At 39.4% G+C, this 12,862-nt stretch overlaps 1 protein-coding gene across 1 annotated transcript; it reads right to left on the bottom strand.

Annotated features, from left to right (window-relative positions):
* Positions 1–1,974: 1,974 nt before the first annotated feature.
* Positions 1,975–5,391, bottom strand: FAM177B (family with sequence similarity 177 member B). The gene is given in 6 exon segments (XM_063113438.1): positions 1,975–2,072; positions 2,075–2,152; positions 2,506–2,607; positions 4,811–4,835; positions 4,838–4,879; positions 5,215–5,391. Coding segments are annotated over 6 exon segments (522 nt in total).
* Positions 5,392–12,862: the final 7,471 nt, after the last annotated feature.

Consider the following 12,862-nt stretch of genomic DNA (forward strand, 5'->3'; position numbering starts at 1 on the left):
ATGGATGAGAACATTGAGAAGTTAAGTAACTTGCACAGGCCACTGGTTTATGAAGATGCAGGAGAGCTGAGTTTAAACCAATATCATGTTGACTCTCAAGCCTGCCATCCATCTCCTGTATCACCAGGAGAAGGTGTTTCCCTTTCTCAGCTGTCCCAGGAAGTTCACAACCCCGTAAAATTAATTGTGGCCATATGACTTGCTTTGGTGCATGAAATATAAGCAGAAGTTACGTGATTCATTCTTCAAGGAGACATTGACTGCTAGAGCTTACCTGTCCACCCCACTCCTGCTCAGCAGCCCTGAGGGCATCACAGCATGGAGGAACTGTAAGATCAAGGAAGCACGAAGTGCTGAGCTGACACGTGGAGGACACTGGTCTGGGAAACCACCTGAACTGCGAGTGGACTTTTTTAAGTCACTGAGATTTTGAGTGTCTGTGCAGCATAATCTGTCATAATCCAGTATATTCGATTAGCCACATCTTCTGCTCTGGGCCTTCTTCTGTGCTTGATTTCACATCAAACCAGTTCCCACTTCCCCTGCTCTCAAAGCTATTATTTCAGTAGTATATAACTGCATAACAAACCACTCCAAACTTAAAACCACAGTGAATTACTATTTCTCATGATTCTGTGGTTGACAGGGCTTAGCTGATGGCTCATCTGTTCCACATGGGCTAGCAGAAGGTCACACATGTGGCTGTGTTTGCCTGGGAGCCTGGCTGGGGCTGGAAGGTGTTAAGATGACCTTCCATCTTTGGGGTCCTCTCTCCATGTGGCCTCTCATCATTAGGAAGTCTAGCTCAAGCTTCTTCACAACATGGAGCTTTCCAAGATGGCAAGCCCAAACTTTCAAGTGCTGATCAAACGCTCTGTCTGCAGCATGTTTGCTACCAGCTCACCAGCTCAAGCAAGCCCCATGGCCAAGCCTGGACCACACAAGGGCATGAATTCCAGAAAGCATGGTTCTTTGGGGACCACTAATATAACAGTTTATGATTGTCATTAATTAAATATTAACAACAAGTATTCACTGTTTTAAAGGTGTTTCATATTTACTATCTCTTTTTGCTTAACAATAACCCTTGAGGAGCAAATAAATGCCACCCATATTTTACAAAGAAGCAGACTAGGGCTTAGCAATCTGGACACCTAAAATCACACAACTTCAATGGCAGAACTGAAACTTGAACTCAGGTCTTCTTACTGCATGCAAGTCCTGTGTTTTTCTACCATATCACAGTTGCTGCTGGCCAGCAATATCTGTGTTATCTAGCTATGATTTCCATACTTGATCTTTCCAGATTTTGAAAATTTCTTGACAATTAAACAAAAAAATCATCCATTGAAATCATCCACTTTTCTATAGTTTACATTATTTATTTTTAATGTTTTTGTTTCTATTTTTGTGTTTTTAAATATTTAGTTATTTATTTTTCTTACACTATCTTTTTCTGTTTTTTGGGGGGAAGATGTACCTAATTTTCAAAGACTTTGATAAAAATCTTGTAACAGAGCTATTAGCAATGTTTGCTTATTGTAAAGCAAGCCCCAACTAAGCCAGGATGGCTGTTGGAAGTACACACCTTACGTCAAACCCCAAAAGGGTATATATTTATGTGGTTTCCAAATTTTCTTTGAGGAGCAAGAGCTTTACTGAATGACAAAGAATTTCATCCCCAAACTTCCAGGCCCAAAGCTCCTTAAGGCATTTATACCACTGCAAATGTTAATACAAACAGGACTTGGATCACTAAGGTAGAGTTGGGATAAGGGACTTATAAATTAAAGTTTATACTGAGAAAGTATCTGAAGTTACTGCCATTATTGCTTGCAATTCCTGGCTGCTTGAGAACAAATCACAAGGAGATTAGAATCAGACCTGGCTCAGAAGTGCTACCTGTGGGGTTGTCGCCATGGTAGTCAGTGGCTGAGGAACAGACATCCAGGAGAGCCACAGCCTCTGCTGCTGTTATGGGCTGGAAACTGCCACCAGGTCCTCTGCAGAAGAGGCACTCCACTGGGGAATGGCCTCTGCCGTGTCCTGTCATCTGGTCCCATATCTCAGCCCCCAGCTTCCAGGTGACACTTTTCATTAGGAACCTCAGCTGCCTGGGTCTTTGATCCATTTTTTTCTACCTCCCTTGTCACTTTCCTGGTATGGAGAGAAATAAGGAAAGTTCAAGTGCACAACTTAACACCTCCGAACCCACCTCTTGTAGAGTGCCCGTGGAAGAAGCTTTTGCTTTAAGCAATCTCAGGCTTTGTGCTCAACTGCCTTCTTCTACGCCCCATCTCATAACATCCTAATTTCACAAGAGTGAGGCAAATATCTTCGTCATAAGGCAACGGGCGTTAGAAAAATAAGTCAGTCTGACCTGGGAGCTTAGTGAAATTGTAGTACATGGTTACCAGGTGAGAAAATACTCTTCTAAACCGGCTTGAAGTTGGAGCAACCAACACTCCCATCTTAGGGCCCTGGGTGTCCCCATCAGGATGTCACATACTTTATTTTGTATCCTATAGTACTCATTTAACACAAACTGATATTTAGGTAGAGTAAGACCAAAGAAGACAGCAAATCTTGTACCAAAGAATTCACATGCTAAAAGAAAGAACAATTACTTGGGTAAACTGAATTAATAACTAAAGCTTTGCATCAGTTGTGGTGCCAAGAGTTTAAACTTGCCTGCAAGTGATCTATTACTACATTTAACTTTAAGGATGACAAAAGATTTCAATTGCCTTGGACTCTCAAAAAATTCTAGGACTCAGAGGAAATTTGTCAAGTCTTCTGTCTTCATATGGGATTATGTTATACTATGTGCTATACCTGTTAAGTATTCTGAAAATCTCTCCTCATATACTCTTCTTAGCGGTAGTTCAAGGCCTTCCTCCTCTGCCTCCAGTCACAAGTAGCAAGGTGGCCTACAGGCTCACCACTGTGATTGTTAGAGTCAGGGATTAAGGTTTCGCATGAATAATGAGCAGTTTCCTAAAGATGTCTCTTAGAAATGTTTTCCCTTAAAATTATAGGACTTCTCCCCCCACCTTCCCCAACTGCATCCATTTATGGGACTTTCTGATTTCCCTGGCTCTTTCTACCTTTCGTCATATTGCTTATATTTTCCAGCAAAGTGATGCTCTGTCTTATCTTTAAAAAAATTATTCTAGCTCTTTTATTCTGTTTATTTGCCACAGTGCCTAGTACATGTGTAGAAGAGAAGTTTTTAAAATATTAGAATAAATCTTAGGAAGCTTTCCTGTTTATGACCTACTAGAATTTTAAATTGAAAAAATTAGTTACCAGTGTCATCTGGGTTCCAACTCTATCCAAAATCTCTGTGTAGACACCAGAGCACTGACTGCTAGCATGTTTATGCCTTCACTGCAGTCGAAGCCCCAAGCGCAAGCACGTTAACACTGCGATCTGTTTGGAAGCTGAAGGCGGCCCGGTTCCCCATGCAGCCTATCCCTGCCTTCTTAAGTCAAAGCCCAGCATGCAAATCACTGTAGTCCCTGTCCTCCTCCACTCTCTCAATCCCATGCTGAGTTTTGCTCTTTTGTCTGACCTATGGCCAGGTCAGAAGACCTATGGCCATGGCTCCCTCCCTCTACAACCCATCACTTCTTCCAACAATCTTGCCTTAACTAAAGCACAGAGCTCTCTGTAAGACAGCACTTTTTTTTTGCCAATGCATTATGGTCAGGGTAGGGTTGGTTTTCACTTGGGTCCCCAATATCACTCCCAAATCACTAACCCTCCACCCTTGTGTAAAAGAACTTATTCCTTAAAGGCTCATACCATCTGACTAAATCACCCCATCATTACCTTTTACTGTAATTTAAAGACTCCTAGCCATTTTCATGGTCGCCTCAGTGTGTCTCCTCCATGTGTCAGCATTCTCAAGTCTCCCAGTCCATAGTCCCTGTGCTGCTTTTACCCTGGCAACTGTGACAACAAATTATAATTATGGGTGTACTTACTGGTCTATGGTATCCCTGGATTTTGAGCCCCTTGAAAGCAGAGAGTGTCATTTGTCTCTGTGCCCCAGGGTCTGGTGTAGTGCTGGGCATACAGTAGGCACTCAGTAATGTTTTCTTAATGAGTGAATAAAGGTCAGTTTCTAGGAGCTACATTTTATATTTTCTCAGATTCTTAAAGTAGTTTTCCTCCCTGTCATATTCACAAGCACATGCAAGTTAGAAGGAAAGAGTAATCAGATGTTGCCAATTGTGTTTTAGAGAAAATTGGCAAAAGCCAAGCAAAATAAGATTTAGTATTTCATCTGTTATAAATAGCCACTTAGGTCATTCATTATGCCCCTGGGAAAGGTCAGTAAAGTTCATGTTTATAATTAAGTGATTGTGATGAGGGAACTTAGAGCTGTATCATATAGCAATAATTTTTTTTTAAACTTGAAAGTTTATTAAGGTGAAGAGTCAACTCAGGGAGAACTGACTATTGTCTTCAAATGTTTGAAACTCTGTCCTATAAAAGAGGAACATAGGCTGGTTTTGTATGGCTCTAAGAAAAACAACTAGAATCAATGGGAAGAACTTTAAAAGACGACAAGATTTAGGCCAAGATAAGAAAGAATTTACTAACAACAGTTGGCAAGAGATAGAAGGGTCCTTCTGAAGATGTGAGGTTCTACCTGCTTGGGAATGTTAAAGTAGATTTACAAGTCGCCAGATCATCACTTCAGAATGCTGTGGAGCGGAGCCAACACTGGAAGTCCCGTTGAGCTCTGAGTTCTATCAGTATGTATTTAGGACAGAAAAAAAATAACCTTAGGAGTACTTACTAGAAAATGAGGCACTAGCTATTCGTCTCCTGCCCAAAACCGTAGATAGGGCCCCCATGAAAGTTTGGACTGAAAAAAAGAGGAATCAAGTGAGAGTAATTAACAACAGAGTGGCAACTGCAGAGACTTTTATGCAGAGATTTCAAAATGCTTTGTAATATGCTCCATTTTCTCTCTGACAGATGAGAAAACTAAAATTATCAAAATTACAAATTGTCTATACGTGAATCTAGAAAGCAAATAAGGAGACCAAGGACTTAGTTTAAAACTGTATACATACTGGCCAGCCACAGGGAAAAAAACAAAGGAACTTCAAAACTGTATGTACTTTCTACAAACATTGTCAGGCTCAATTTCTCATTCCTTTGGTCCCACATTCACTAATACTGACATTATAAGCTTACAGCGTCAAGTGTTGAATTCTTTCTCTGTTCCTTTTTTTCCTCCTCCTCCTCTTTGTCCTCCATGCTACATTCTTTCATGATGTCTCCATCAGCAAAACAGATAATCCTTTTGGGAGTAGTCTTTTTGGAAGGTCCTCTCCTCTCTAGTTCTAACTGCTGGAAACTGTCTTTCTTCATAAGGAAACAAAACAACTAGTAAATTAAAAACAGGATGCCTTAGGGCAAGTTGCCCAGGGCAGTGTTTATATAGCTCAGAGGTGTCTAGTTATTTTCAATGGATGGTATAGACAGAGGGTTCAGAGGTAAACCACAGCCGTGATCTCACCAATACTTCAAATCCAATAAAGGATGTTCAGTTCTGTACCAAAATGGAAGAGATTCAACTAGTAATGAAAATGTGAACTTTGGATCTTCAAAGAAAAAATTCAGCAGGGTTTTCTTACCCCTTATTAAGTACAAAATCCACAACTGCTAGTAGGAAGGGGCCATTGCCCTGCAGAAGTTTTTCAATCATTTCAATAAATATAGAGAGGCAACATAGGAAGTGGTTAATAGTACAGATTTTGTACAGAAAGGAGAAAATATCTGCAAAGTATAAAATCAGTAATGGGCTTATTTTCAGAATATTTAAAGAACTATTACAACTCAAAGGGTAAAAAACAAACAGCTAAATTAAAATACAGGCAAAAAATTTGAATAGACACTTTACCAAAGAAGGTTTACAGATGGCAAACAAACACATAAAAAGATGTTCAATATCATTAGTCATTATGGAAATAAAATTGAAACCATAATGAGTTATCTTAACATACCCACTAGAGTGGATAAAATTAAAAAGACTAATGATACCAGTTGTTGGGGAGGATGTGAAACAACTGGAACTCTCATACATTGCTAATGGGAAGGAAAAGTGTACAGCCACTTTGGAAAACAGTTCAGCAGTTTCTTAAAATTTAACCACACACTTATTATACAATCTTGTAATTCTACACCTAGATATTTAACTAAGAGTACAAAAACATATGTCTTCTTAAGGATTTGTATATTTATGGTCATAGCCGCTTTATTTGTGAGAGCCTCAAACTGGAAACAATTAAAATGTTCATCAGCTGGTGAATGGATAAGTAAAATCTATTTGGTATATCTATTCAGCAGAATACTACTCCACAATTAAAAGTAATAGACAGCTAGTATTTGCAACACCATGAGTGACTCTCAAAAGCATTATGCTAAGTGAAAGGATCCAGATACTACATAGTATATGGTTCCATTTATGTGAAGTTTTAGAACAGGCAAAATTACAGTAGTAGAAAACAGATCAGTGTTTGCTAGAGGTGAGGGGTCAGGGGAAGAGATTAACTACAAAGGGACAAAAGGAAACTCGTTGGGATGATGGAAAATTTCTAAGAGATATCATAATTATAGTGGTGGTTACTAGACTGCATACATTTGTCAAAACAAATCAAAACCTACAGTTAAAATTCATTAATTTTATTGTATTTAAATTATATCTCAATAAAGCCGAAAAGATTTGGAGCCAGACTGCCTAGATTTAAAGCCCTATTATTTAATATCCCTGTTCCTAGGTTTTCTCATGTTCAAAAATAATTATATAGAATGATATAGTACCAACCTTATAAAATTGTTATGAAGAGTAAATGAGAAAAGACAAATGAAGGAGCTAGAACAATTCTTAGCAAATGGTAATGTTTAATGAAAGTTGCTATTATTCAGTAACTATCATTTACTTAACAGTGTGTATATCAGGCACTGTTCTAATGTTGTAAACACACTTATTGTCTTAGTTAATACCTAATATATTTTGAGATTATACCAGCAGATACGGCACACTGAGCTGACATGGAATAATTCTCCTTCCTGTTCCAGACACACAGAAATTCTGGATAAAGTTAAACAAACAAAAACATTAAATCATAGCTGCACTGTGAAAATAAGAAAAAGAGAGAGACAGAGAGATAACGAACAAAGAAGGAACGAAGGAAAGAAAGAAAAAGAAAGTGACAAAGGCATGAAGGGCAGCCTAGGTGTCAGAACAAGAGAGAACACGGCACCAGTGCACCAGTGTGTGAGCTGAAACTGAGGCTTTGGAACCAGACGCAGGCCTCAGGGCTGGAGCCTTAATACCACACAGAGAGGAGAGTCCAAACCACAGATCCCATGAATATGGGGAGCTGAAATGAAGATACCTGCATAAAACTAAGATAATAAAGTACTATCTTATCTATAAAATATGGACTAGAAAAGCTACTCTTGGCTTGCAAAAGTAGCAAAGTAATTTGCCATCTCCTGGCAACATAGGTAGACATGGTAACCTGAAAAAAATTGGAACTCCAGGCCAGTACCACATGCTGGTGTGGGGCCCAAATTCATACTTCTTATGTAATCTGAGGACCTAAAACAAGGCTGAGTGACATAAAGGCAGTGTAACCCCCAGAATTCTGTCAGGTGCAAAAACAAAACCACCTTGGAGGGATACTTCAGCAAGACAGGGTATGCTAAGTCTCCACTAAAAACAGCCTTGATGAAGATGTGCTTATTGCAAAAACTTACAAACCACACGAAGAAACTAACCATCATGGCAAGGGTTCAATGGATGAAAAAATCGGGAGAGCCTTCATCCAAGAACTGGAAATAATAGAACAGGAAATTTTAAAATGAATATGTTTAATATATTCAAACATATAAAGAAAGCAAAATGTAATATCCAAAAGGAACAGGTTGACTTGAAAAATAACTGAACAGAAATTCTAGAAATGAATATATAGTCAACATAGAGTAGGTTAGATACAGATTAAACATAGTGAAGAAATTTGAGGAATGCTCTCATAATACAGTGTAAAGATAGTAGCTATGTTTAACATGAAAGAAAACTTATAAGACGTAAATGATAGATGAGAAAGTTCAACACATGACTAAGGGGAGTTTCAGAGGAAGTGAATGAAACAACGGGGGAGATAATGTCTGAAGAGGTAATGGCCATGACTGAAGGTAATTTTCCATAACTGAAGAAAGACTCAAGTCTGAGAAACATACAGAATACCGAGAGGGATAAGAAAAAATTAAATTAAACCTAGATCATGAAAACTAAAGAAAAAATTTTAAATTTACAGTAGAGAAGGCAGATTAGTCATAAAGGTGTAATGATTAGACCAATGGCCAACTTCAAATCAGCAACAATGGAGACTGGAAGCCAATGGATAATTGTTAAAAAGAATTCAATACCCATCTAAACAGTAATCGAGAGGGAGAAAAATAATAATATTTTTAGACTTATAAAAACTGAGACTTAACTATTCCAGTATCTTCATTGAAAGATTAGTAATGTAAGATTGTATATCAACAAGAAGGAAACTGAACCCAGAGGTAAGAGTAAGACGGAAGCAGCAGAAGTAAATAAATTAGTAGACAGGCTGACAAATCTTAGTATGTATTGACTCAGTATTTTAGTGGGGATGGTATAAAGACAAAGCAGTACTGAATATAAAACAATAACAGAAAATATGAGGAGATGGCCTCTTCTAAGCATTGTTTTGGAATAGATTGCGTAGGGTAGGTTGTTAAGTATGCACATTAACAATTTAAAGGTAGCGAGGAAACTAATGAAATTAGAAGGGATAGCTTCAAAACCAGTAGGAGAAAAGAAAGAAAAGAAACAATGAATCGGACAGAAGGCAAGAAAGAGGAGAGAAAGAGAGCAAAGAAAAATCATGGTCAATAGAAACACTAAATAAAATATTAACAATAATTCCAAATAAATCAGTAATCATAATAAATGTAAATAGATTGTCTGCCATCTATTAAAATGAAGACTGGCATATTGAACTTAAAAAATGTTTTATGGGTAATACAAACATGATTGAATACATGCAAATCTTATTGGTACAATGCTGAGTTTAGGCCATTGTCAAAGGTCAGAGTTACAAAAGGCCTGTCAGGGGTTAAATTTGTCATTCACAGCAAGGTGATGTGACACCTGCCCTGTTCAGGGACCTCTGAGGAGAAGTGAATGATTTACATGGTTTTCCCTGACTTAGTATATCACAGAAAAGCCTCAATAAAAAATAGGTGTTACCATTTAGATTCTGATGCCAAAGAGCAGCAAAAAAATACCCATTTAATTTGGTATTTAAGAACAACAATAAGTTAAACATAGTACTATTGTAAAAGTAAATATTATCAGTGCCTTAAGAAATAAAACACATTCTACAACAACAATCAAAAGAAAATAAAAACATTTTCAAAAAGCAACTCACGTTAATTCCTGTATTTTTCTTTTGCTTTATTTAGTTATATTTGGTGTTGAAAGCAGTAGAAAGTTAGGTCCTGGAAGTTGTTCAATAGATGATAAATTAATACAGCTAAGTTGAGGCTGTACAGAGCCCATGACTATGCTGACATGGAAGGGTTCTCTGGCGTGTGTGTTACGGGGTGGAGCATGTTTGAGTTGTAGGAAGGTCTGCTATAGTTTACACATTCAACATAGACTAAACCCGGTGGCTCTCAAACTTGTCTTCATATTAGAATCATCTGGGGGTCTTTTAAAAACTTCCAAAGACAGGTCACACCCTAGACCACTTAGATCACAATCTCGGGGGATGGGACAGAGGCGTCAGTATTTTTGAGGTTGCTCAGGTGATCCCAATGTGCAGGCAGGTTTGGGGACCAGTGCCTTAGGAGGGTGGGAAAAGAAGTTGAAACAGAAGAGGCTTTTGATTTAGTGACTTGGTGTATGGCAGAAAACTCAAACATCAGCTAGTTCCAAGACACCTTGTCTCCATTTTTCCAAGAGTGTTTCTTGCTTTTTACTTTCTGAGCTCTCCTCTGCCCCACACCAAGCTAAAAAGCTTAAATATCAAAAGTTTAAAAATAAGGCCTACTGGTGTCATTATAGTTGATTTACTCCTCTCAAGACCATCTGAAGTCATGTATTTCCAAACCAAATGAAACATACACACACACACCCATCCCCCACACACCTTACTCACCCCTATTATTTTATAGACTGATATCTGTTGGCTTGCTGAAGAAAATACTAGTCTCTGTTCTCATAACAGTGTTGTGCATTAAATAAACACATACATCTTTTAATTCAGAGGGCTCCTGGCAGCAGGGGGTGGGGGTGTGTGAAGAGAGAGACCTGGCTCACAGATGATTTAGTGAATGTTTTTCTGCCACCTAATGGGCATTCTAGAATATGCTATGCAAAATTCATCTTTGAAATCACAGTGCCTGTCATATAGAGACAGCTCAATAGTGAACAGTTGTAATCTACTTATTTTTATTTACAAAAACCTTGGGAGCATTGCCAACTTCACACCAAGTGCCTAGACATGGATGTTTTGTAAGTGATCTTTCAGTGAATCAGATACTCCCTGCTACAAGCTTTTTACCTCAGTTTAATTCTTATGAGCACTTCCACTTTTTGCTTCTTAAAAATCCCAAATCTTGTTTATCAAGAACAGTTCCAAAGTATATAATGTAATTAAGGGACCATATATTCTCTCTGACTTTTCAATATTGGAGTGCCTCAGGGCTCGGTGATTGACCTGTTTTTCTAGTTACTCTCTTGATGATCTCCTTTGGCCCTATGGCTTTAAATACTCATAGATCCAACTGCCTATTTGCTCTCTTGTTTGATGCCTAATAAACATCTCAATCATAATTTAGCTAATGCTTTCAGTGCTTCACCCGCCCCCCACCCCTGCCAACACACATGCACACACACACATCCACATCTCCTCTTCTGGAAGCTTCCCGTCTCAGCAGGTGGCAACTCTATTCTTCCAGTTGCTCAGGCCAAAAACACTGGAATCATTCTGGATTCATCTCCTTTCATCACAACTCACATTAAATGTCAAGAAATTCTCTGGATATTTCCAGAATGACAATACTTCCTACTACTCACTGCTACCACCCTGGTCTAAGCCTTGTCTCACCTGGATTATTGCAGTGGCCTCCTAACTGGCCCGCTAAAGTCTACACTCAAGGGCCGGCCCGTGGCTCACTCGGGAGAGTGCGGTGCTGATAAAGTCTACACTCAAAAAGCAGTCAGAATAGTTAAATCATAAGTCAGATCACATCACTTCTCTGCTTAAAACTCACCAGTGGGTTCTTATGTCACCCAGAATAAAAGCCAAAGTCCTCACAATGGCCCGCGAGGCCGTACTTCTGACCTCCGTGACTTTTCTGACCTTGTTTTTTAGTACTCTCCCCCACTGACATCAATGCCACCACACTGGCCTTCTTACCACAGTCCCTTGACCACACCAGCACTCTCTGCAGAGACCTCTGTGCTGCTGGCTGCTCTCCAGTTTTTTCTTCCCTTAGTCTTTGTTCCCTGCTTACTTCCAGTCTTTAACTCAAATAGAGCCTACCCTGAGCTCCTGTCTCCATCAAGGCAACGTTACCATTCCCTTCACCACAATTCAACATCTTATCTCCTGTTTTATTTTTTCTCCCACATTTACCAACTTTTGTCTCCCTGTCCCTTCCCTCCCAGGCTCCCCTTGGAAGAGTGGGAGTGGTTTCTACCTGTACATTCTCAGCTGTACCTTCTGCCTCTACTCACAGCTGGAATTCAGAGTTTAATAAATGAATCATACATTTAGTTCATTTTAATATGTGCAAGAAGGTAAAGACTTGTAATTGTCTTCATTTCCTCCTTTTAGAATGACTATCCGTCTTTTAATATTTTTCTCATTATATCTATGTACTAATCAGTTCAATTAACTCCTTCACTGAAACAGCATCATAATCTGTATCGAGAAAATAACACACTAGTTCTACATCTTGACATTTAACTTTGAGAAGGTATACCTACACATTTTTAGAGTTCTTTCCGTTTTTATCTGGAAAATGTTTTCGAGTGGACCAGGTTAAAACACAGCAAGGAGCCTGTGCTGGGTGGCCGCACAGGAGCTAATAAGCACTGTGTGCTGCACCACTGCTGGCCCCTTCCTGCTTCCACCTCTCTCTCTTCCCCCGACGGGCCGAGAGGTCAAACCTCTGGTGAGAGCAGGGCTGAGACTTCCAAAGCCCCCTCCTTGGCCTCAGGTGCAGAGCTTCATGGAGCCACATTCACCATTTCTGCAGGCCACTGCTCCTGAGGGAACCGACTCACTCCAATCAGTGATGTGCCCTTGCCTGAGTGTGCAGTGGGAAGGAGGGAGGCACAGCAGGGTAAAATGCTGAGGAAAAGTGTGAAATAAACAAACATGTATAAACAAACCACTGCTGCTCCTTAAGAATTACTAACAGAGTATCACCTGGCAGGATTTTTTATTTTCAGTGTTAAAATGTACATGCACCCAATTATTACATGCCTGTCCCATTGGTGTGTTTCCCAACTTTTTCAACATCATGGCAGATGATGTAGAAAATGCACTGAAATTCCAGAGGTGACCAGCCTGGCAGGTCCAGCCACCTTAAGTCCTGCCTAGCTAGCCACCCAGAAGGCTGCAATCAAAAGCTTGAGGCAAACTACTTATGCATTAGAAATTCTGCATTAGAGAAGCAAAATTCAGGTAACCGGGTGACCTAACACTTTCTCAGGGGAGCACTCTGAGTGACCCTGTGAGCTTACACCCATCTCAAGCACATCATGGGCATTAGATACACTGAACTGCAC

This window comes from Cynocephalus volans, chromosome 11 (assembly GCF_027409185.1).
Source record: "Cynocephalus volans isolate mCynVol1 chromosome 11, mCynVol1.pri, whole genome shotgun sequence".
NCBI lineage: Eukaryota > Metazoa > Chordata > Mammalia > Dermoptera > Cynocephalidae > Cynocephalus > Cynocephalus volans.